The sequence below is a fragment of the Rutidosis leptorrhynchoides genome, chromosome 1 (assembly GCF_046630445.1).
Source record: "Rutidosis leptorrhynchoides isolate AG116_Rl617_1_P2 chromosome 1, CSIRO_AGI_Rlap_v1, whole genome shotgun sequence".
NCBI lineage: Eukaryota > Viridiplantae > Streptophyta > Magnoliopsida > Asterales > Asteraceae > Rutidosis > Rutidosis leptorrhynchoides.
The window spans coordinates 116659627-116684888 of record NC_092333.1 but is presented as its reverse complement, the minus strand read 5'-3'; the positions used below and the strand labels follow the sequence as shown (position 1 = coordinate 116684888).

Genomic DNA, 25262 nt, shown 5'->3' with positions numbered 1-25262 from the left:
CTTAGGTTACCAAGCAAAAAGGGCATACTCGGCTTCGATCATTCACCCATATAATGTAGTTTCAATTACTTGTGTCTATTTCGTAAAACATTTATAAAACTGCATGTATTCTCATCTCAAAATATTAGATTTTAAAAGTGGGACTATAACTCACTTTCACAGATTTTTACTTCGCCGGGAAGTAATACTTGGCCACTGGTCGATTTACGAACCTATAACAAATATGTACATATATATCAAAGTATGTTCAAAATATATTTACAACATTTTTAATACGTTTTAATGTTTTAGGTTTATTAAGTCAGCTGTCCTCGTTAGTAACCTACAACTAGTTGTCCACAATTAGATGTACAGAAATAAATCGATATATATTATCTTGAATCAATTCACGACCTAGTGTATACACGTCTCAGGCTAGATCACAACTCAAAGTATATATATATTTAGAATCAACCTCAACCCTGTATAGCTAACTCCAACATTACTGCATATAGAGTGTCTATGGTTGTTCCAAATAATATATATAGATAGGTCGATATGATATGTCAAAACATTTGCATACGTGTCTATGGTATCCCAAGATTACATAATATATTAGAATACATGTATAATACAATATAAGTTAGCTAGTATATGATTAATATAGATTTGTTACCAATTTTCACGTAGCTACAACAAGCAAAAATATCCAATCTTGTTTTACCCATAACTTCTTCGTTTTAAATCCGTTTTGAGTGTTTCAAGTTGCTATGGTTTCATATTGAACTTAAGTTTATGAATCTAAACAGAAAAAGTATAAGTTTATAGTCATAAATACAGGTTACAAGTCATTTTTGTAAAGGTAGTCATTTCAGTCGAAAGAACGACGTCTAGATGACCATTTTGGAAAACATACTTCCACTTTGAGTTTAACCATGATTTTTGGATATAGTTTCATGTTCATAAGAAAAATAATTTTCCCAGAAGAACAACTTTTAAATCAAAGTTTATCATAGTTTTTAATTAACTAACCCAAAACAGCCCGCGGTGTTACTACGACGGCGTATATCCGGTTTTACAGTGTTTTTCGTGTTTTCAGGTTTTAAATCATTAAGTTAGAATATCATATATATATATATATAACACGTGTTAAGTTGATTTTAAAAGTCAAGTTAGAAGGATTAACTTTATTTGCGAACAAGTTTAGAATTAACTAAACTATGTTCTAGTGATTACAAGTTTAAATCTTCGAATAAGATAGTTTTGTATGTATGAATCGAATGATGTTATGAACATCATTACTAACTTAATTTTAGTAGGCGAACCTACTGGAAATGAGAAAAATAGATCTAGCTTCAAAGGATCCTTGGATGGCTTGAAAGTTCTTGAAGCAGAATCATGACACGAAAACAAGTTCAAGTAAGATTTCCACTCGAAATAATATTGTTATAGTTATAGAAATTGAATCAAAGTTTGAATATGAGTATTACCTTGTATTAGAAAGATATCTTACTGTAAATAAGAAAGATTTCTTGAGGTTGGATGATCACTTTACAAGAATGGAAGTAAGCTAGCAAACTTGAAAGTATTCTTGATTTTATGAAACTAGAACTTATAGAATTTATGAAGAACACTTAGAACTTGAAGATAGAACTTGAGAGAAATCAGTTAGATGAAGAAAATTGAAGAATAAAAGTGTTTGTAGGTGTTTTTGGTCGTTGGTATATGGATTAGATATAAAGGATGTGTAATTTTGTTTACTTGTAAATAAGTCATGAATGATTACTAATATTTTTGTAATTTTATGAGATATTTCATGCTAGTTGCCAAATGATGGTTCCCACATGTGTTAGGTGACTCACATGGGCTGCTAAGAGCTGATCATTGGAGTGTATATATCAATAGTACATACATCTAAAAACTGTGTATTGTACGAGTACGAATACGAGTGCATACGAGTAGAATTGTTGATGAAAATGAATGAGGATGTAATTGTAAGCATTTTTGTTAAGTAGAAGTACTTTGATAAGTGTCTTGAAGTCTTTCAAAAGTGTATGAATACATATTAAAACACTACATGTATATACATTTTAACTGAGTCGTTAAGTCATCGTTAGTCGTTACATGTAAATGTTGTTTTGAAACCTTTAGGTTAACGATCTTGTTAAATGTTGTCAACCCATTGTTTATTATATCTAAAGAGATGTTAAATTATTATATTATCATGATATTATGATATATTAATATATTTTAGTAGGATATATATATATACAGTTAAATGTTGTTACAACGATAATCGTTACATATATGTCTCGTTTCGAAATTATTAAGTTAGTAGTCTTGTTTTTACATATGTAGTTCATTGTTAATACACTTAATGACATGTTTACTTATCATTTATCATGATTAAATATAGTGTATCAATATCTTAGTATGATTCATATGTATTTAGTAAGACGTTGTTATAACGATAATCGTTATATATATCGTTTCGAGTTTCTTAATTCAATAAACTCAATTTTTATGTATATAACTCATTGTTAAAATACCTAATGAGATACTTACTTATCATAATATCATGTTAACTATATATATAATCATATATATGTCATCATATAGTTTTTACAAGTTTTAACGTTCGTGAATCACCGGTCAACTTGGGTGGTCAATTGTCTATATGAAACCTATTTCAATTAATCAAGTCTTAACAAGTTTGATTGCTTAACATGTTGGAAACACTTAATCATGTAAATAACAATTTCATTTAATATATATAAACATGGAAAAGTTCGGGTCACTACACCGAACATGAAAGTTCATCCCATCATCAATCCTAACACACTAGCACACCCTAAAGACTCCAAAAGTGGTCACAAAGTCGGACCAAACCTGGAACAATTCGTTTTCACAATTTAATTCCAACAAAACACTATTTTAATCATAACTAGAGCTCCGGGAATCGAAATGACATGAATCCGGAGTCTAAAATTAATGTCTTGATGAGAGGAACTCATCTAGATACTTTAATTTCACTTTTATAACAGTTAAGTTTACAGAAATGATCAAACAAGCTGCTATCCCAAATTAATCAAACCGAAAACATGAATTAACGAGCATTTCTACGCATACAATCAACAATACAATAACATATAAGCATCATACTATCAAAATAACATTCAAAATCAATAAAATAAATAAGAATTTAAAAATTAGGGTTCATAGGTATACCCAAATCGAAGAACAAAGGATGTAATCGTGTAGAGAACGAAGAGTACAATCCGGATATGATAAAAGCCCTAATTCTTTAAGCTTGAAAAATGAAGATGATGATGGTTGTTTATGGTGGTGGTGACGGCAATGGGAGCAAAGGGAGGAGAAGAAGAAAATTTTTTAGGTTAGAAATGAGGAAGCGGTGAGTTTTGATCTAATGAACACTAGTTTGCAACTTTTGACAAAGCACCCCCTCCCTAAGGGAATTTTCGGCCAAAATCAGCAACAGGGTGGGCCCCACTATTCCAAAATGTTAAAAAGTCAATTATCTTGTGGCCCGAACGCCCGATCGAAGCCCGAAACGCGAAAACGCTACTACGCGATTGATTTTTCGAAGAGATAACAAATACGCGACGAATAAAATATATAAACACTAAATATAAACATATGACATTAAAATATCATATTTAAAATAATTAGGACTTAAAAATCCCAAAAGCTTGCCTGTTGGTTTGAAAACCGAAAAGATTCGCCGGACAAAAATCCGCGACACGTAGAAACGTATAACTTAAAATATGAAATCAAATATTCACATAACACATAATAATTAATATATTATTACTAAAATAATAATATATGTCATAGAAATGACGTGACATGAATAACAATTAACGGTCATTAAATAGTTAACGGTAAATGATAACGAAAAAAGTAGGGTCGTTACATCTGAATATGGGGATAGCTCAAGCGGATGTTGGAAAGGTTATCGAAGCTTGCTATAACGATCCTAACAAAGTGAAAACTTTCTTTACTTTACCCGTTTTTATGAGAAGATCTTACGTCAACGGTATCTTATATCCATCTCAAGTTTAGTCTCTTTTAAACTTGTTTCTTAGCATATTTCATTTTTTTTAATATGTGGAACTTTTGTAAGCAACCCTACATAATTAAAGAGTAAATTTGTATAATAAAGTTTAAAGGTACATTCATTCTGCTGTTCAAAAAAACCATTTTGTACACACGTAGGTGACGTGACACGTATTGTTCGATTTCCGGTTTTTAATTTACGACCTTACCAAGTTACGGGTATGACCCGAGTGGCCGAATCTGAAAAAATTAAATTTTAAACATTTCACGTGACTCTCACGTGCCATGTTAATCCCTCGATTATAAGTTTGATCGGACGGTCGAAATGATGCGTGAGATTGAAGCTAAATAAAAAAACAAATCGTCTTGTATATATATAATAAAAGGTCTAATTAGGGTATCATATTTTCAAAACGCAGAATCTGAACCTGCTTCTCAATTCAATTCTATATAAAGTTACAAAGTTTCATACCCATTTCTTCATCACTCTCCCAATCAACCTCGAGCTTATACCATGGTAATCTTGATCTTATTTAATCTGATTTTGTATTTATTTGATTAAGAATGCTCAATTTCTGTATTACTTTTTTTGTGGGTTCTTAATTTTTTGTGGGTGTTATTAATTTTTGTTTTTTAGGCGTTACCGAATCAGCAAACTGTTGATTACCCAAGTTTCAAACTTGTTATTGTTGGAGATGGTGGAACTGGTAACGTTTTAAATTTATCAGATTTTAATTTTATTTATTTCATATTTTTCATATAAATATTAATTTATGGCTTTAATTAGCTGATATCGTAAAATTTGTTATTAGGGTTTATCGCATAATTAGGATGATAATCATGTATTTAATCTCATGTAACCATCTCAAAGTTATTATAAAGTATTCTTGTTTTGCTGCTGTTACTTATCTGTTACTGCTTATTTTGATTTTCATGTGTTTGATTGTAAAGATAATAAGTTATTCAGCAAGTATTATGATTTATGAGTGGAAACTTTTGAGCATATGGTTTAAATTTATATTATTGTGTGACATTAATTGTGAATCAATGTTTAAAGCTTGAATGTTTAGGCCTAGTTTGTTATTATTAAATATACTTTTTCGTAATATTAACTGATATCTGATTTGATGTTAGATTAAAATAACCAAACTTGTTTGGTCAGTGTAATATTTTTCCTAAAAACCTACAAATGAAAACTCACATTGTATTTTTTTACCTTGTTTTATGACTTTGTTCGGTTCATGAGCTAATTCTTGTTATACTATTGGTCTTTTTTGTTTATTGGTATAGTAGACAGCAAATTATCACAATGTTATGCAAATTTATAAGAGTTTTTATATAACTACTCTGTTTCTTAAAACATTAACATCTAATTCGAACGTTGCTCTCTATCTAATTTTCACTTTTCTAAAATTTTTAATTAGGAGACAAATGACAGAGTTTTATTCCGAATGATTTTGTAGGGTTTTAGATATAGTCTATGATTTGTGTGTTTTGGTGGTTCTGCAGGGAAAACTACATTCGTGAAGAGGCATTTGACCGGAGAATTCGAGAAGAAATATGAACGTAAGTATTGATAGAAGTTTGTTACTTTTATTGAGTTTATATGTAATGACTGTTTTGGATTAATATACAAATGGTTGTTAAATATTTTTGTTGATCATGTTTAGCAACAATTGGTGTGGAGGTTCATCCTTTGGATTTTTTCACCAACTGTGGTAAGATTCGGTTTTACTGCTGGGATACAGCTGGCCAGGAGAAATTTGGTGGTCTTAGAGATGGCTATTAGTAAGTAATTTATTTATAACTGAAATTTGCTTTTTTATGCATGCAGATCAAAAGTTATGTAATTTTCAAATTTTTGTTATTGCAAATGACATCGCTGCAAATATTATATACAAAATGTCAAATGGGTTGCTTTTACACTTGGCGTACAATGGATATTGCTAGTCGATTGAGGGTTGGGGGGAATACAATGTGTATATCTATCAAGGAACTTGTTTGATTGTTTGTCAAATGTCTAAATAATTATATCAAAATACCACTTGAAAGATTGTTATCATCATGTTTGATTATCGGTGAGTTAACTGTTTGACTCGATTACAGCATTCACGGTCAATGTGCGATCATCATGTTTGATGTAACTGCCAGACTGACTTACAAGAACGTTCCCACATGGCATCGTGATCTTTGCAGGTTTTGTTTTTAAAGATCGTCTTCATTTTATTGTTGCAATTAGTGTAAAGTTTCTTGTTTTTGATTATGTTGTTGAAGAATATTTTAGTCTTACAATCGTTTATCGGGTACATCATCTATAGGGTGTGTGAGAACATTCCGATTGTATTATGCGGAAACAAAGTTGATGTGAAAAACCGTCAAGTGAAAGCAAAGCAGGTTACTTTTCACAGAAAGAAGAACTTGCAGTATTACGAGATATCGGCCAAAAGCAACTACAACTTTGAGAAGCCATTTCTCTACCTCGCTAGGAAACTCGCTGGGTAACTATTTTTCTTTTATTTTAATTTTAATTTTAAATCAAAGTATGCTTGAGTTGACTTTTAGGGAATTTGATTTGATGTATGTTTTGTTGGTGTTTAGGGACCCGAACTTGCACTTTGTTGAGTCTCCTGCGCTTGCTCCACCAGAAGTTCAAATTGATCTTGTTGCTCAACAACAGTAAGTTTGTTTTTGACTAATATTTCAAGTGTTTACATTTTACACGGCTCTTGTGTTTATTAGTTTCGTGTCATGTTGTTGTAGGCATGAGGCTGACCTGGCACAAGCTGCAAATCAACCTCTTCCAGATGACGATGATGATGCTTTTGAGTAGAGTGAAGACGGCGTGTCCTGTTTTTTCTTGATTTTAAAGTCTATTTGTGTGGGTGGATGTTTAAGTTTTAGAATACTTATTTTTGTGTTGCTAATGTTCACTTTTATCGGCTCTTAGTGTCAGTGTAAGCATTTAAACCCTTTGGTTTGTATGGTTTTATTAAAAGATTTGCATTTGCACTTTTGCAGCTACACTTCAAGTTGGGTTTTAGTTTCTTTGAACCAAAGTTGATTTGTAGTACCTCTACTACTACATGGTCCAAGATAATATTATGAACAAGTTTAGGTTAATAAAGTTTATTGAATAAGTACTACCTGATCTGGATCATCTGAGTTCTTATTTTAAGTGCTGAAAATGTCATTTTTAGCTTAGTAGTTTCATTTTAATTGTTTTTTTAACCAATTAATAGAGGTTTTAGTGGAGAGATAATTTTTTATTGGTGAAAAATGAAGTTAATGGAATGTTGGAAATCTTTATGCAATTTCAAATTGAATACTATACTATTAATGATATGACGGGTGAGAGCACATATTGTTTTAAAACCGACACACTCACTCATTAAATAGTTTACGACAAGACTTGAGAGTTGAGATAAGTTGCCTCGATAACACAAATAGTTTGCGACAAGACTTGAGATAAGTTACCTCCTTATCACTGGGCTATAAGCAGTTTGGAGTTTGGTGCGAGTACTTTTATGTTAAAAATGTTCATTTCAACAAAGAAATGCAAAGAACACCTTGAGCTAAAGATATAACATTCATCGATAAATATTATTCTTCGAACGCTTTTTTTTTCATCTATGTGAATTTTTTTTTTCTTCAAATTTTGTCCGATTTAGAGTTTAGGGTTTAGGACCCAAACCCTTAACCCTAAACCTTAAACCTTCGTGTTAAAAACTCAATTAAAACTTTAAATCTAAACCATAAACCCTAGTTTCTGAACCGTAACTTCTGAACCCTAATTTCTAAACGCTAATTTCTAAACCCTAATTTCTAAACCCCCAAAAAAATGCTCGAAGAATAACATTCATCACGATGAATGTTGTATGTTATTTCTTCGAGCGTTTTTCGCCAAAATAATAACATTCTTCACAAAGTGTCTTTTTTAAATGTTCATATTTTTACGTGATTTTAATGTTTGTAAAAAGAAATTCAAAAACAAAAAAGGAAGAAAAAAATTACTTCCCCCTTTTCCACTTCCCTCTGAATCCTCCCTCTCTCTCTCTCTATATATATATATATATATATATATATATATATATATATATATATATATATATATATATATATATATATCTTTGATAAGAGATAACCGAGAGAACTCTTAGATCGAATGCAAATACATCTATCATATGCACTTATTCTTCAATATTTATTTATTTTTTGCGAAAAACGTAATATTTTAAATAAATAAAAAGAGATTCGATGTCTTGGGCGTTACATGAGGTGCTATAATGAAAAATATACATCTGTTTGCAGATAAAACTAATATTCCACATGAACTTGACACTGAATGAAATTACCCTATAACTATAACATGTCAACTACTACACTCGAAAAAACGCCGAAACGACCAATCAAATTAAAGACAAGAAGCTACTCCTTTCGTGTAGTAACCGTCGCCGAGACCACCAAATCTAAAAAAAAAGTCCTCACCTGAACTGAAGTTTGCAACTGCGAACCTCAATCCTGGAGCCCACACACCAAACCGCATAATCCCCAAACTCGAAAGTCTGAAACCAAGTTGCTCAACGGGCAACCCAAGAACACCCGCCTCGATACCGCAATTAAAAACCCAAAACATAACCTTGATGGCCAGCAAATCCAAGCAAACCCCAATCCGCGATCAATCCGGAAGCCCTAACATGTCAAAACCACACCTAAAGGACGGTCGAGAAACAACGGAGATAAACACTCTAGATCTCCAATTTATTGGCGTTTAACAACCCTAAAGTCGCTAAGGCGACGACACTGGACCGTTCCGAACCGAAACCGGTGACGAGGAAGACGGAACAAGCGGGATCGGCTCAAACGACACAGCAAAGGGGAAACGGACGTAGAGTCCACTAGGTCAAATAACCCTACAAAAGTCCAACAACCTGCCCATCTAAACAAAGCCCACTTCAACCACATGTCCCTACCCGTGAAACCAACCCAACCCAACTGAAAAAAAATTTCAAAAAAATTAAATTAATTTTTTTTTAAAAAATTTAGGTCTTCCACGTGTCAGTGTGTGTGGCATAAACTGAGCCACGTGTCAGTCTGTGTGGCACAGGCTAAGCCACAGGTCAATCTGTGTGGCACAAATTGAGCCACTTGGTAGTCAGTATGCGCCTACGTGACAATCAGTACACGCTTACGTGGCAGTCAATCTCCACCTGCGTGGCACGTGGATTTTTTTTAATAAAAAAAAAGAATTAAAAGATTAGTTTTTTTTTTCTTAAAAGATTTTTTTTTTTTTTTTTTTTTTTTTTTTTGCAATCGATGATCACAAAGACAAATGCAAAGAACACCTTAAGCTTAAGATATAAAGTGGTGTTTTTTTTTCTTTTTCTTTTCTTACATTAATAATTAAGTAGATCAAAAGTTGCACAGAAAATATAAAAAAACCACACCATGTGGTTAGGTTACATATTGGTCGTAGTTGGAGGAAAGGTTATAAATCTGGTTCAGTTTAGTTAAGTCTTAATTTAAAAAAAAAAAAAAAAAAAAAAAAAAAAACATATATGTTGATACTGCTGGAAACCAGTCCAATCCTTTAACCTGAACTTTGACTCACCAACAAACAACACATCTTTGTTGCTTTTAAATTCAAATTCAAATTCAAATTACATACTAAAAGGATAGTTTGGTTGCTGTCTGCAGGGAATATTAGCACTTGTCATTTATTTTATTAATCTGATATATATGAACATAAAGAACATATAACAACTAAAAATTGCTGAAAATTCCAAGGTCTAGATAATACATATACATCACTATGCATCATCTCGATCATTTGATAGGATACAAAATAAAAGGTAACCTAGTGTTGTAGCTCAAGTGACAGTGGCCTGACACTTTTTGTTAAAGGTCAGGATTGTTAGAGGTCAGGAGTTTGACTCCCGGGAACTACAACATTGCACACAAGGTTATTGCCTGACCTCGAAACCACCCTAGGTCACCTTTCGCACATTGTGTTGCGAAGGAAGCGGGAGGGGTTTTTTACCGGCCATATCCCCGGATTGATCCGGATTTCTTCCAGGGCAGCAGTTAAGGGCGAGTTATGCAACTGCGGGAGATTATCGCGTGGGTGGTTTAGTCCCCTTAGGTAATCCCAAACTGCTGTTAGAAAAACATAATAAAAGTTGTTGAAAATAAGAATCGATCCTCTTTATTCAAGTAGAAGACTTGCAATAACTTCCATTGCATGCCACATTTTAGAACATCATCAATATCATCATCATCATCCTGTCATAAATGAAGTGAAAACAACTCAAAACCATCAATGAAATCTGGGATATCAAAAATCAAAAAGTCATATGATAAAACAACCAAGTTCCTCAACAGTCAACACCATCATATGATATTAATTATCTTGTCATTATTAGAAAAACATATATTTAGGCATTATTTTATTCATAATGTCAAACAAGAGGCAAGAAAGCTTAGAAATGAATGGGTTGAGTTTTTTTTTTTTTTTTTTTTTTTCAAACAAGGAACAGCTTTGTAATGCATTAGGTACAAATCACAACATCATCATTAAGCCATTAAGGTTTACTTTTGTGTCCAGTTAATTTGTATATTTATCATATAATTTGCATTTCACAGCACTAGAGCAATCACATCACAATTACATTACAATTCATCATTTCATTATTAAAAACATAGTGATAGTGATGTCTTTCCACCACAAACTGTATCAATTTTCAATTGTTTATATTTCAGCCTTCTCATTAAAATATTGTTAAAACATGATGCAATAACTATCAATATCAACTATTACTGGACTACTGGCACCATAGGATACAAAGTTGTATGTTTATGCCACAGAACAACTGAGCCTAATATCGGTTCATGAAAGACCACCAAACTTGTTTACCAGGTTTACTTTTGCACAAACATGGGAATAATAGCCTATCGAATTGAACGTAAAAATCAACATTTTAACCATACAAACATTCAGTTACAATTAGGAAGCTGCAGAGGTCCAGAATAAACAGAAATTCAAATCGACAAATCCAGAATTGAATGCTCGCTTATATACAGATATAGTAGTTTCATACTCGTAATTACTGTAGTAATAAACTAATAACACATTACATATCCTTTTTGCATGTTACTAACAAAAAACAACGCATGATGTTCTGCATTTTAAGGAAATCTGTAGTGCAGTTAACTTACAGTGCACGTGAGATTTCTTCTCACAACAAACCTGCATTGCAGTTAAACAACCATATAACTGTACAAGATTATCAACCTTCAGTGGCTAATTATTATTCAGAAAGCCAATAGTATGTTAGACACCATTATCAACATAATCATCTCCAGCATAGTGATGAAAGATCAAAGCTGGCCTGAAATAGCAACAGATAAGATAACAATAATGTTATACAAATGATAGAGGTGGCTCGTTAATTAACGAGCCACCGTTATCTTTTTATGGTACAGATAAGTGCCAATGGCAACAAATGGTCTTATCTGTAGCAAACTGATGCTGACTTGTCCCACTGCTTTTTCCAACAGAAAGGCAGCAGAACCAGATCCTTGTTTAGACCCTTTGGAAGCAAGAGAAGCATGCCTCCAACTCTGGAAAACGTATACGATACATCAATATCATTCAAAACAACAAAACATAAAAAAATATAAAAAGATGGGGTCTAATTACACCTTACAAAAGATTAAATACATTGCATTTGCATCACTAATTACAAAAACTACTAATGTTTAGGCAACTGCACATATTTTGCAGAGGAAGTTACTACACGTAATATCTCATTACTTCTTACAATATTATTGGAATTGTACAAAGAGCATCCTAATCTTTAAAAGGGGAAAGAAAACGAAAAAAAAAAAAACAAAGAAAACCGTCAATTCACTGTTAATCAAGAATAACCAGCTCCAGATGAAATTAAATTCTTTAGCTCTATCAAATGTTCATCATTTGAAATGTGAAGGCTAATGCGAAGGTTTGTCAATAATGCTTCTTTTTCCCAACTTAATGGGCCAGAAGCATATAATGCCTCCAAAGTGGAACGATATGCATGCAACTCTAACCTATGAATACTCACCGCCAATTCATGTTCATCGCGTGAAGTACTACTAGACTCTCCATCACTAGAAACAAAATCTGCATCGTTTTGACTAGTCAACTTATTAGGATCATCACAAGGAACACTACAACTACCGACAGAGCATAGGTCATTGTCAGAGTCATTAGGTTCTGATATTCTTACATGATCATTACAACCAACGCCATTTGTTTTTCTTTTCTTCATTTCATAATAACCATTTAAACTATTGTTCATGTATGTGTTACCCTCAAAAGCATCTACCTTTTTGAATGAATGACCTGAAACATGCCTTTGTTTGCCATCTTTCTCAGCAGGTTTGAATTTCTTAGCTTGAATTATAGACGAGCAAAAAGGGGAAGCTCTCTTCAACGTCTTAGGTTTACGAGACTCTTGCAATCTAGCATCATTGTACTCAGCTAAGCGATCTTCGCGTTCTTCACATCTTTGAGTGCCCATCTTCAACGAGAAATTCGGTTCAACTCCATAGCTTCCCGAAATCTATATAAAAAGAAGCCAACCGATAAACACAAAGATTGAGAATCAACATGATAATCATTTGTACAAATAAGGTTGCGTTTGATAAAACTGAATGATTTAATGTTGAATGGTTCATAATCTGAATGATTCAAAGTCTGAATAAACTTAATAATGAATAAACTTGATAATGAATGCAAATAAGTTATTTGATAATCATTTTGAATGAACGATATGAACTGGGTAAAGTTACCTTATTAACGTGTTACATGAATACAAAATTCAATATACTTGTTTGTTAAGTGTTTTGGATATAATTTGAGGAGGATATCACAGAAAATTACGTGCTTAACGGTTAAGAGAGTGTTTCAACTCTGAATGATCCAGCGCTGCATATTGAACCATTCAGCATCATTTGTCATTGAGAGGCCAGAAAAAAACGCGTTGAATATTCAACATTCAGCGTTGAACCATTCAATTAAGAGGTAAATAAATAGTATAATTCATAAGTAAGAAAATGGATAAAAAATACCTTCCCAACTGGAACCCACTGATCATCAACCCACGATTGCGGGACCCTGATGTAAGTTCTGTGGATCTTCATTTCACGGGTGAACTCATGCGAACGGACCAAAAATTGACCTCCTTTCAAAACTTTCGAAACGGTTGCAACTTTCCATGAATTTTCAACAAACACTTCCACAATATCACCACTCACCCATCTCTGCGAACTGATTGCAGGTGGAGAAGGCCTAATGAACCTTCTAGAAACCTTTTCGACATCTTCATAGCCATCATACCTTACGTTATAATCAAGTCCATTTCCAGACATAATTTCCGCAACACGCCACGATGTAGGTGCCACCTTGTTCATAACCTCTACTTTGCTACCCTTTTTGAACTTCATGGTATATATTCCAACTAGTGAGTAGATGACCTACCATAAACAATAAAAATACAATAAATCTCCCAAATAGAAACAAATCATCTCTAAGCCTAAGGTTGAAACACAGCACGAATAACAAAAAAAAGAAACATATTCTAAAAACAGCCATCGATCGTTTGTTTTCAAGCAGATATTTTTTTATAAAATTAACCAAGTAATACGATTCAATTGAATTCAAAAGTTGATCAGTGAGATGATCTAAGTTGTCCCAATAAAATATTAATTATTTTATTAATTCAGATTAGAAAAGCATTTAAATACAATGAATAACAGATCGTTATATATAGAAACTGTATTACACAAGGAAAAAAATAATACAGGAGCAAATCAATGATCTGAAAAGTAATGACATATACCTATAAATACATTAACTTAAGTAAAAAACTAACAATAATATACCACAGCAATAAATCAAATATTACATAAGAGTACTTTAGATTTATTTTAATAATAAAAAAAGAATATTTAAACTTTATCCCCAAAACCAAAAACTATCAAGCAAAAAAATCAACAAAAGTACAGTAATAGATACAATAATCCAAATAACAACATCATCTAAAAAAAGTATACAAACTACAATAATATATATCAAAATCAAATATATGACATAAACACATTAATCAAACGAGCTAAATTGGGGAAACGATAAAAACAATGAAATTATACAAATCACTAACCTTTTTCCTCAAATTCGACGTACGTATAAGCTGTAGTAACGGTGAATTGATGTTAAATTAACCCTGGGATCACCGATTTTGTGTTTTGTATTTTTCTAGGGTTTGGTTCGTTTTTTTAATCATGTGTTGTTTATCGTTTAATTTGGGAATTTTAAGAAAAATAAAATTAATTTGTGAAATATATATGTGGTTGAAGGGTAATAAGGTAAAATTAGATAAGGCTTAAACCTAAAAAAGGGAAAAAGAGGTGCGTAATGCGCGCAGTCGTACACAAGAGGGCCTAATTCGTGTGGGAGAGAAGTTTTATCTCAATGGATACCCTTTTTCACGCTCTTGTTATGGCGTGTATTACACGCTCCAGTTTTTTTGTGTGAATTATCTCCCATTCTCAATCCATCCGATGTAGACTTTATTACAAAATTATTATTAATGTTATAATTCAGTAGGCTTATAACTACCTTTAATGGTTATAAGAACAAAGAGAGAAAAAGAGAGAAGAAGGAGAGAAGAAATATTGATATTGATATTTCAAGAGAAATGGTGCACCTTAAATGGTTACCATACATGTCTATTTATAGTATAAAATATTACTATGCAAGAAATATAATAATAATAAAATTAACATCCAATCTAGATATTTTATAACACAATCTAGATATTTTATAACACTCCCCCTTGGATGACAATTTTATTAGAGAATAACTAGTACTGCCTCGTTAAAAACCTTGCTAAAGAAAACTCATTGGGATAAAACTTTAGCTAAGGGAAAAAGAGTGCAGCATAAAGTTGACTCCCCCTCAAGTAGGCAACGCCTGAGTTGTTACATCTTCTGAACATGCCTCATGCCAATATTATGAACGTGTGTTCTGAAAATAGCAGTTAGCAGTGCTTTGGTATAAAGATCAGCAGAGTTGTTGATTGAACGTATCTCATTTTAATCTGGTTGTCTTTTACGATATCTTGAGTATATGAGAAAAATCTGAGGTTTTCATCTGAAACTGTATCATCTAAATCTTTTATGTACAAGTTTGGCCCTCGTGATTTGTCTACAGTCTCCTTCATGGTTTGTTCAAACCGTTGTTTCAGTTCCTATTCCCTTTCAGTCTTTTTCTGAGCCTTACCAATATACCATTCTTTTCCATCAAACTTATGACCGTTAAGACCGTTTATAGCTTTAGCGCCTCGTCAGCATTTATGTTTTGTTCTGTCATTTTTGATACTCTTCTTTCATTTGTATTATGTAAGCTGTATTATCTTCATAGATAGTTGTTACGCTTTTATAGCGTTCTAGTCCACAAGAATCAATAATGATTTGTATCATTGATCTTAACTAAAATCATTCCCGAGTAGCTTCATGTAATGCAATCACTTCGGCATGATTTGATGATGTTGCAACAAGTGTTTGTTTTGAGAACGTCATGATATTGCGGTGCCTCCATTTAGGAATACATATCCAGTTTGAGATTTAGCTTTATGTAGATCGGATAAATAATCTGCATCTGTATAACCAAACAAATCTTGTTTCGAGTTGTTAGAATAAAATAATTATAAATCAGTAGTTCCCCGAAGGTATCAAACTATTTGTTTGATCCCATTCCAATGTCTTTTAGTAGGGGCTGAGCTGAACCTTGTCAACAAATTAACTGCAAAAGAAATGTCAGATCTTGTATAATCTATAAGATACATAAGAACCTCAATTGCACTAAAATATAGAACTTCCGATCTGTTAAAATTTTCATGATCTTCGCAGGGATGAAATAGATCAGTGTCAATATTGAGTGATCTAACAACAATGAGTTTGTCTTTAAAAAAAATGTTTTAAAATCTTTTCGGTATAAGTTGTTTGATGTACAACTAAACCATTAGGCATATGCTCAATTTGCAATCCAAGGTAATACTTGGTTTTTTCAAGATCTTTCATTTCAAAATAATTCTTTAGAAGTTGAATGATTTCATAGATCTCTTTATTTGTTCATATGATGTTAAGAAACATTGACATAAACAACTACGATCTCATATCCGAACATTGTTTTTATAAAACATACGTGCAAAATAAGTTTATATTTATACCCTTTTTTTTATCAAGTAGTCATTTAATCGGTTATACCACATACGTCCCGTTTGTATAAACCCACTTAGAAATCTTTGTGATTTAATGGAATATATTCCCTTGGGTTTTACATTAGATGCTTATGATACCTTAACCCTTTAGGTATATTCATATATATCACTATTAAGTGATCTATACAGATAAGTAGTAACAACATTCATGAGATGCATTTAAATAACTACCAGGTTGATTAAGTATCTAATAAGTAATTGTATCCATTACAGGAGGATAATTTTTCCTCCTAATTCATTTCTGGTCTTTGTGGGAAATATTGAGTTACAAGTCTAGTTTTGCCTTGTAACTTCATTTGCACATTTCTTTTCGGATAAAAATTCATTTGTATCCCATACGTTTCACATCTTTAAAAGTGATAACGATTGATCCGAAAACTTTTCTTTTATCGAGCGATTCTAATTCAGCTCTTATTGCTCCTTTTCATTGAGCTCAATCATGTCCATTTTGTATATTCAATGACAGATTTTAGTTCCAGATCATCATCTTTATTCATGATGTCATTGTAACATTATATGAAAATATCTCATAGAGATTTTAGTTTCATTTAAGTTCCATAATATTGCATAATTTATCGCAATTTTAGTATTTACATTTATCAATATCCTCTGCAGAAGGAATATTGATTTGTGGTTCTTCTTGAACACTTTCTCTTACCTCATTATCAGCTGATTTTCTTTTTCGAGGATTTTTATCTTCGGAACCAATTGATCTTCCACGTTTGATGCGTGGCAAAGACTCAACAGTGACATTATTGCCAGCTTTTGGAATTTCAGTTCGAGCTGGAGCATTTATCGCTGGTATATATGATTTAGTCACTTTTTTATATCTGTAAATGCATAAAGTAATTAATTTGCAAATTCTTGCATATGCATTATTTTTGAACTTTCGTTTCACATTCTTTTGTGCGAGTTCAATATACCTTAATTGATGTTCACATCATGAAGCATCATTTTATTTTTTATTTTTATTTCTCCCCCTAATCTAGGGAACAATGTTTTATTAAAATGACAATCAGCAAAACGTGCTGTAAAAACATCACCCATCATGGGTTCAATATATCTTATGATTGAAGATGTTTTATATCCAAAATATATTATCATCTTTCTTTGAAGAACCATTTTATTGTGTTGTGGTGATACAATTGGAACATACACTGCACAACCAATGTTTTAAGGTAGAAAATATTTGGCTCTTGGCCAAAATCAAGTATTAAGTGAAAATATTTACGACTTCCACATGGTATAATGCGAATTAATGTCGCAGCATGTAAATTTACATGTCCACATATAAATATTGAGAGATTTGTACTCATTATCAATTGTCTAGTTATTAGCTGTAAGCGTTTATCTATTGATTCAGCTAAACCAATTTTGTGTATGCACATGAGCAACTGGATGTTCAACAACAATCCCTGTAGATATATAATGATCATTAAATGCTTGAGATGTTAACTCACCAGCATTATCAAGTCTCATCCTTTTAATGGTGTAATCAGAATAATGTGTTCTCAATTTAATAATTTGTGCAAGAAACTTTGCAAATGCCATATTACGGCTTGATAACATACAAATATGAGACCATCCGCTAGATGCGTCTATTAGAACCATGAAATATCAAAATGGTTCACATGATGGATGAATTGGTTCATATATCTTACCTTGAATTCTTTCAAGAAACATTTGTGATTCTTTTTCACAATATACTTTTCATTAATCACCATATGTGCTTTCCATTAATCACCATATGTGTTTTTTTTTTTTATAAATCACCATATGTGTTTTTTTTTATCATATATCCTTTTCACCATATACGCTTTTAATCATATGCGCTGTGTTTTTCACCATATGCGCTTTTAATCATATGCGATTTTCATCATATGCGTTGTGCTTTTCATCATATTCGCTTTTTATCATATGCGCTTATCATATGCGATGCGCTTTTTATCATGTGCGCTTTTTTATGTGAATAGTAAATTAATTAATTTCGTTTTACTATTCATATGAATTAATTTAGATTTACTATTTTGTTAATTGAGTAATATATATATACATCATATACTTGTGACTCCGAAGGCTCAAATGAATTTGACCATATAGTTATACGTTGTACCTTGCACATTAATTTTCAGTAGAAGCTTTAGATGCATATTATTTTCAGTAGAAGCTTTAGATGCACTTTTTTTTTTAATCACCAAATACCACAAACACTTTGTTTGCGTTTGTTCATAGTCATCAATGAAAACCATTTTCTTTAATTTTATTTTATACAATAAAATTAACGCATCATTATTCTTTTCAAAAACAATAATCTATTGTTATTGTTCACTTGTGCCATGTTTAACAACAAAAGTCAACAACCTCTGTCTTGTTTGTTGTGGCAACCAAAAACAACCTTTGCTTTTGTTACCGAGAATCCAAGACCAAAAAACAATTAATTTTTAATTAATCTTTTATCAAAACCATAAATGATTTTATTGATCTACGTTGATATGGCCATAAAGAATTGACGGCTGACCTACTTTTGTAAGTGTATTTCGGCTATCATCCCGAAAACGCACAACGACTTTTTTTTTTTTTATGAACTATTTGTTTCATATCTAGCTTAGGCAATTATTGTGAACATTTGGTCCCTATAAGAGCATTTATTTTTTAGACTTTTAGTTGATTTGTACTTGTCACAATTAGGGATAGCACCCGCGGGTCGTGGATGCGGATCCATTGGATCCATCACCCGTACCCGCGGATTTTTTTTAAGAGACATCCAATTGAACCCTTGTTCGTTGAAACAATTTGACTATATTTTTACTCCCCATTATTAAACGGGCCATTTTGATGCACACTCTTAAAAAAATAATTTGTTTTTTAAGTTTTATTATTCAACCTCCTTTTTTCAACGGTCACGTTTTTAACAAAACATTTGACAAGTTTGAAAAAAAGTTTTTTATTGATTATCATCAAAAGTTTTCTATTGTCACTCTACTGGATGGAATTATGGCATACAACCAAAATTGCAACCCAACACTACATAAGAACAAAAAGGTTGTTTTTAATTAACATATGTATATGTGTTAAACTCGGAATAATAATAACTTATTTTAGAAAATTAACATAAGACATGTTGAAACATTTTTGTCACATTTAGCTCATCAAGTCTAATACTTATCATTGATAGATTTTATCACGTCTAGGAGATGTTTAATTTTTTCTTGTATTAAGTCCTACTTTCATTTACCTTTGTTTGGAAAAAAGTTTTTTTTTTTACTTTGCTTTCCCCCTTTCTGTAAAACTCATTTAAACACTTTCTTTGTTTTTTTTTTTAAAAAAAACTTCCTTTTTTTACGTTACCCGTAAATTATAAATATATAAAAAAAACTTTTTGTTTAAATTTTTTTTCTAGTTTTTAAAAGGCCACTTGACCAATTTTTTAATTCTTTCACAACACCTGATATCGTGATCGTGACCTTTCACCAAAGCAAGAGATATTCTTGATAAACTAAACACGGACTCGTGTTTGAAATTGTCGGCCACAAAAAAATTCATTTGATAAAAGTATATATATTTTTTTAGTTATAGAAGGAGACCACTTCATTTTCAATACTTCATTTTTGACAAAAAACTATTCCATTTTACCATCCCCTTTTTTTCTTACTTTAACTTTTAAGATATACTTTTAATAAAAATACAAACTACTTTTTCTTATTTTAACTTTTAAGATTTACTTTTAATAAAAATACAAACTACTTTTTGTATTTTAACTTTTAAGATTTACTTTTAATAAAAGTACAAACTACTTTTTCTTATTTTAACTTTTAAAATTATAAATTTAAGAATAAACATTAGTATGCATGAAATAAATAATGATTAATTGCATAAGTAATCATAAATGTTAGATAACATATAAAGACCCCATCGTATTCGTATTGATCGGAATTAATCTCGACCCATGGTACCGTGTTGTCAAATGACGTGTTGCGTACATAAAGTACCGTGTTGTCAAATGACGTGTTGCGTACAATCATGAGGTCTTATTAACATAAATATAAATGTTAGTGAAGTTAATAAGAGTTAGATTACAGAAAATATAATTCAGGTGGTATAACCGACCATATATAACTTAAATAACATAAATATAAATGTTAGTGAAGTTAGTAAAAGTTAGATTACAGAAATATAATTCAGGTGGTATAACCGACCATATATAACTTAAATAACATAAATATAAATGTTAGTAGTCCAAAATTTGATATATTCGAGTCTGAAAATTATTAATAATTTCATACCTTGATTAGTGATTCGTGATCGTTTGAGATATCTTTTAATTACACTAAGCTTTTCGTGCTGATAACGTGTTATAATTCAGTAGGCTTATAACTACCTTTAATGGTTATAAGAACAAAGAGAGAAAAAGAGAGAAGAAGGAGAGAAGAAATATTGATATTGATATTTCAAGAGAAATGGTGCACCTTAAATGGTTACCATACATGTCTATTTATAGTATAAAATATTACTATGCAAGAAATATAATAATAATAAAATTAACATCCAATCTAGATATTTTATAACACAATCTAGATATTTTATAACAATTAATTTTTTTATCATTTTGAAACGTCCTTTTTTAAATCAACAAACTTGTCACCGTATCGTCATATCACATTTTCCTTCTCATTTGTCTTTATCACTAACTCATTATATATCACTCTCAACTATCACAAATTTCCTCAACCACTAGAGATTAATAAATTAAAACATAGTTGAATTCTAAATTTAAAATGTACAAGTAATTAAAATCAATACATAGGTGATGAATTATGCTTGATCTTGACGAAATAGTTGGCGATAAAAGATTGGCTAAACATTGACTGGGTACTGCTAATGGTGTCAATATCGACATGAGTGATTGGCGATGGTTTAACAAATACATCGGGAGTGTTCTTATATACAAGTCAAAATTTGGGAAGTCAAACTTTAGGTTGAAGTCAAAATTTGGGTTTATTCAAACTTTAGGTTTAAGTCAAAATTTGGGTTGCATATAGGTTGCACTTGAACTTGGTCCTTCGGCGGCTCATAGGCCTTTCCCAAAACCTTAATATCCCATCTATAAATAGTGGTGTAAACTGATCAAGCATAGATTAAGTCCAACGATCAGTGCGCATGAAGTATTGAATACCCGAATGGCAGGGAAGGAAGTCTTGGTCGTATCCCACTCTTTCATTAGGTCTGCTTTGCGCTTTGTTTCTTTCTGTTGATGGCCGCTTGCCATAGATGCACTTGACCACTTGTTTTCTTTGGTTATTATCAGGGTGCAACTGTAACAACACGTAAAAAAAGGTAAATGAGTACGATGAACAGAAATAAAAAATATTAATTAAACCTTTTAACTTAAATGTTCCATGGATGGCGCCATTCGATCAAGCATAAATTAAGTCCAAGGGGTTTGGTCTACACTTTATCAACGAAGTAGGGGTTTAAGGGTCTTTCGAGTTTAACACTCCGGTCCGATTTACCGTGAATAACCTCATTGTAAGATGAAGATATCAACAGGGGTGGGTAAACTCCAACCCCCCATGATCGGGTTAGCCGGTATCGACGGCCCAAGGGAGGTGTTGAGATTTATGTTCATGGAACGTTACCTTTAACCGCTAAACTCTGGGTTGTTTGGAATTCCGGTAGCGCCGGTTGAATGCTTGATGAAGATGGTTACAGAAAATAGATGTGTGCTATGCATTCGATGCCCTCTCTTGTGAGGGCTTGAGTCATCATTTATAGCTAAGCCTCCTTGTCTTTTAGTGATATATAATAGGACCTGTGATAACTCGGAAATCTTTGACCAAATTTAAACTTTATCTTTACATTATTCCGACACGATAAGCAAAGTTTGTTAAGTTAAATCTCAAGAATTTTAAACTATGTTCATACATTCATTTAACCTCGACCGAATTTCAATGATTCACGAACCATTATATGAACGGATTGATTATATATGTATGTGTGTATATATTATAACTTGAAAATATTAACAAAGTATTAAACGTATAATAATTTACATGAACGTATTTGTTTCGATATGTTTATCGGTGGAATTAGAAGATAATATCAAATGATTGATTTATCAGATACATTTTATGATTATGAGTCTTTGTTGTGAGGTCCACGTTGATTTGAGAAATCGTCCATTTTTAAAGGTATTCGGAATAATTGGTAAAGTAATTTACAAGTAAGAACAAATGTGTCAATTAACGGGAACTAGACAAGGGTTAGTGGGGATTCTTAATTCATACTTTACAATAATTTCCTTGTGACTCTGGATAAGTTAACTCATTTAACTTTCATAAAATTTAAATCATGTAGAGTAAATTATTGAGTTAATGGTTGCCGACAAGATAAACCCATTTGACAAGTTACATTAAGATGATTTCATATGTTTATTTATTCATTGGACTTTATATGTAATTTTACTTTCCTATAACGTTTTATGAATTAACGATGTCCATTTATTACAACGTTTAAAATAAGCTCTAATATAATTAGCTTTGAAAAAAAAAAACTAAAATTTATAATATTTATTTAATTTAGTTTTAAACTTATGAAAACGATTTCAATAACTGAGTTATTAAAACCTGTTGTTTATAAAGGTTAATTGTTTTATAGAATTAAAAGAATTTAATTAAATCTTTATATATATATATATATATATATATATATATATATATATATATATATATATATATATATATATATATATATATATATATATATATATTGTTTCAAAAACGTAAACGTGATACGACATAAAATTTTTCTATTATTTAAATGATTATAAATGAAAGTTGAATATAATTACTTTTGAAAAATTAAACGAATATTCAGAATTTATATTTCGAAATGAATATATATTTTACAAAGTAATAAGATATAGTAATAAAAAGTTTTGTCTTAAAATAATATACTTGGGTAAACAACAAAACATTGATTTATAAAAGCAAATGACCACAATACTCAAATGAATAAGTTACACTTTAAATGGGTTTATTCTAAGTCTAATTGTTGATAAAGGTACGAGTCACTAAACGTAAAGTGCTAGTTTTCTAAGCGTACGAAAATGCGTTCGAAAATCCAGAACCGGTACATTACTCGAGAGTCAATGAAAAAGTCATAGGAACTAAAATTGCAAGTCAACAATACACGAGAATATAATATAATATATAATTAATTATATAAATTAAATATATTATAAATAAAAAATAATTTAATAATGTTAACAGCCCATGTTTATTTGCGAGTGACTTGTGTAATGGGAGCTTCACCAACCAAAAAAAAAATCCCTTTAAGTATCAAACACGTTTCCATTTCTTTTCACAAAATCAATCTCTCGATCTCTCTATGGCACACCAATACTCCGTATATATTTTATTTATTTTATGATTTATATTAATTACTATTAATAATTAGTAGTATTAGTATTATTAATATATACATAAAATACTATGACGGAGTCATGAGCGGGTTATTTCAAAACGGGTTTTTCGAGCGGGATATGGCTAAGGAAATTATGGGTTATAGCTATGGAAGTTATGGGTAATGTTCGTGGGTATGCTCGTAAGGTCAACCTAGTGTTTATCATCTCCGTTGCGTCTACGTACCTTTCCTGCAATATTGAACCTCAATATTGATACGTAAGCACTCATAACTTAATTTTTATATATTATTAGTGTATCCCTGACTAGTGCTCGAGTATATAGGATTATGCATGCTTGTATTTTTAATATTGTCGTTAGATAGGATATGTTGAATCCTGAATTAGTTACATATGCGGTTGAGATAAGGTATAAGATATGCATGTCGTTGAAAAGCTAGCGAAAAATTAAGAACTTTTCATTTAAATATCGAATGGTTTCGATGAACGGATTAGAAGTTATAGTCAATTGAATTTTTGTACTATTATTAAAAATGATTATTATTATCGTCGTTATAGTTTTTATCTAATTATTATTATTATTATTATTATTATTATTATTATTATTATTAATATTATTATTATTATTATTATTATTATTATTATTATTATTATTATGATTATTATTATTATTATCATTATCAATAAAAGGTATTATCATTAAAAATTGTTATTTTTATTATTATTACTATCGTTATTATCGTTAAAGTTATAATTAGTATTATCATTAATATTATCATAATATTTATTATCATTAGTATTATTATAATTAAAACTAATATTAGTAACACCTAATTATTATGATTACTATTATTATCATTAATATGAATGCGATATAAAAGACGATTAAAAGCTATTAACAAATTGATTAGGAAATAATGAGTATAAGTATCATGATGAAACTAAAATAGTGAAAGGTATTGATTTAGATAAAAATATCATTTTCATAATTTTTATCATTATTATAATCAAAAGTGTTATTAATATTAAAACTATCATTTTTACAAAAATTATTATTTTTAATAGGAATATCATTATTAATATAAAATTTCATTATTATTATTATTAATAAGAATTATCATTTTATCATAATATCATTTTTTAGTAAATATAAATATTGTTATTTTTACTAGTAGAATAATAATTATTATTACAAATAATACAACTTTTACTTATTATTGTTATTATCGATATTATTTTATCAAATAAATATGTGATACAAAGATATTTTACTACGTGTAATATAATTACATTAATAATACCTATCATATTATTTTTATGATATTAGATGAACTTTATAAATTTTATTATTTAAGATATACAAAAGTATATTTTTATTATATAAATTTTAATATAAATTTTTATTTATTAATAAATGAATTATATTATTTACTCTAATAAAATTTGTTAAAAATATTTAAATATAT

General features: G+C 30.6%; 2 protein-coding genes across 4 annotated transcripts; one reads left to right on the top strand and one right to left on the bottom strand.

Annotated features, from left to right (window-relative positions):
• The first annotated feature begins 4446 nt into the window (after positions 1-4446).
• Positions 4447-7065, top strand: LOC139864283 (GTP-binding nuclear protein Ran1A). Its single transcript, XM_071852863.1, has 8 exons — positions 4447-4573; positions 4694-4763; positions 5566-5622; positions 5727-5844; positions 6163-6252; positions 6375-6554; positions 6655-6732; positions 6817-7065. Exons 1-8 carry the CDS (start codon positions 4571-4573, stop codon positions 6884-6886), a joined length of 666 nt encoding a protein of 221 aa, XP_071708964.1. The 5' UTR covers positions 4447-4570; the 3' UTR covers positions 6887-7065.
• Positions 7066-9765: 2700 nt separating this feature from the next.
• LOC139864274 (uncharacterized) lies at positions 9766-14392 on the bottom strand. Of its 3 annotated transcripts, XR_011764479.1 has the most exons (6): positions 14256-14392; positions 13165-13569; positions 12420-12656; positions 11392-11673; positions 11269-11299; positions 9766-10335 (listed from the first exon to the last, which is right to left on the bottom strand). XR_011764479.1 is itself a non-coding variant. In XM_071852852.1 (3 exons), the coding sequence occupies exons 2-3, from the start codon at positions 13537-13539 to the stop codon at positions 11970-11972; spliced, it is 1062 nt and encodes a 353-aa protein (XP_071708953.1). In that variant the 5' UTR covers positions 13540-13569; positions 14256-14392; the 3' UTR covers positions 11740-11969. The 3 variants fall into 3 exon arrangements, 1 of the variants encoding a protein (XP_071708953.1); XR_011764478.1 differs by having other exon boundaries at positions 11269-11673; XM_071852852.1 differs by lacking the exons at positions 9766-10335; positions 11269-11299; positions 11392-11673 and having other exon boundaries at positions 11740-12656.
• Positions 14393-25262: the final 10870 nt, after the last annotated feature.

What these genes read in the sequence shown, in the direction of transcription:
- LOC139864283 (XM_071852863.1), top strand. An exon ending in TGTTGGAGATGGTGGAACTG is followed by an intron (nt 4,764 to 5,565) that starts GTAACGTTTTAA and finishes GTGGTTCTGCAG; the next exon opens with GGAAAACTACATTCGTGAAG. An exon ending in CTCGCTAGGAAACTCGCTGG is followed by an intron (nt 6,555 to 6,654) that starts GTAACTATTTTT and finishes GTTGGTGTTTAG; the next exon opens with GGACCCGAACTTGCACTTTG.
- LOC139864274 (XM_071852852.1), bottom strand. Translation starts at nt 13,539, where the DNA reads ATGAAGTTCAAAAAGGGTAGCAAAGTAGAGGTTATGAACAAGGTGGCA. An exon ending in AGTGGGTTCCAGTTGGGAAG is followed by an intron (nt 12,657 to 13,164) that starts GTATTTTTTATC and finishes CTTTTTATATAG; the next exon opens with ATTTCGGGAAGCTATGGAGT.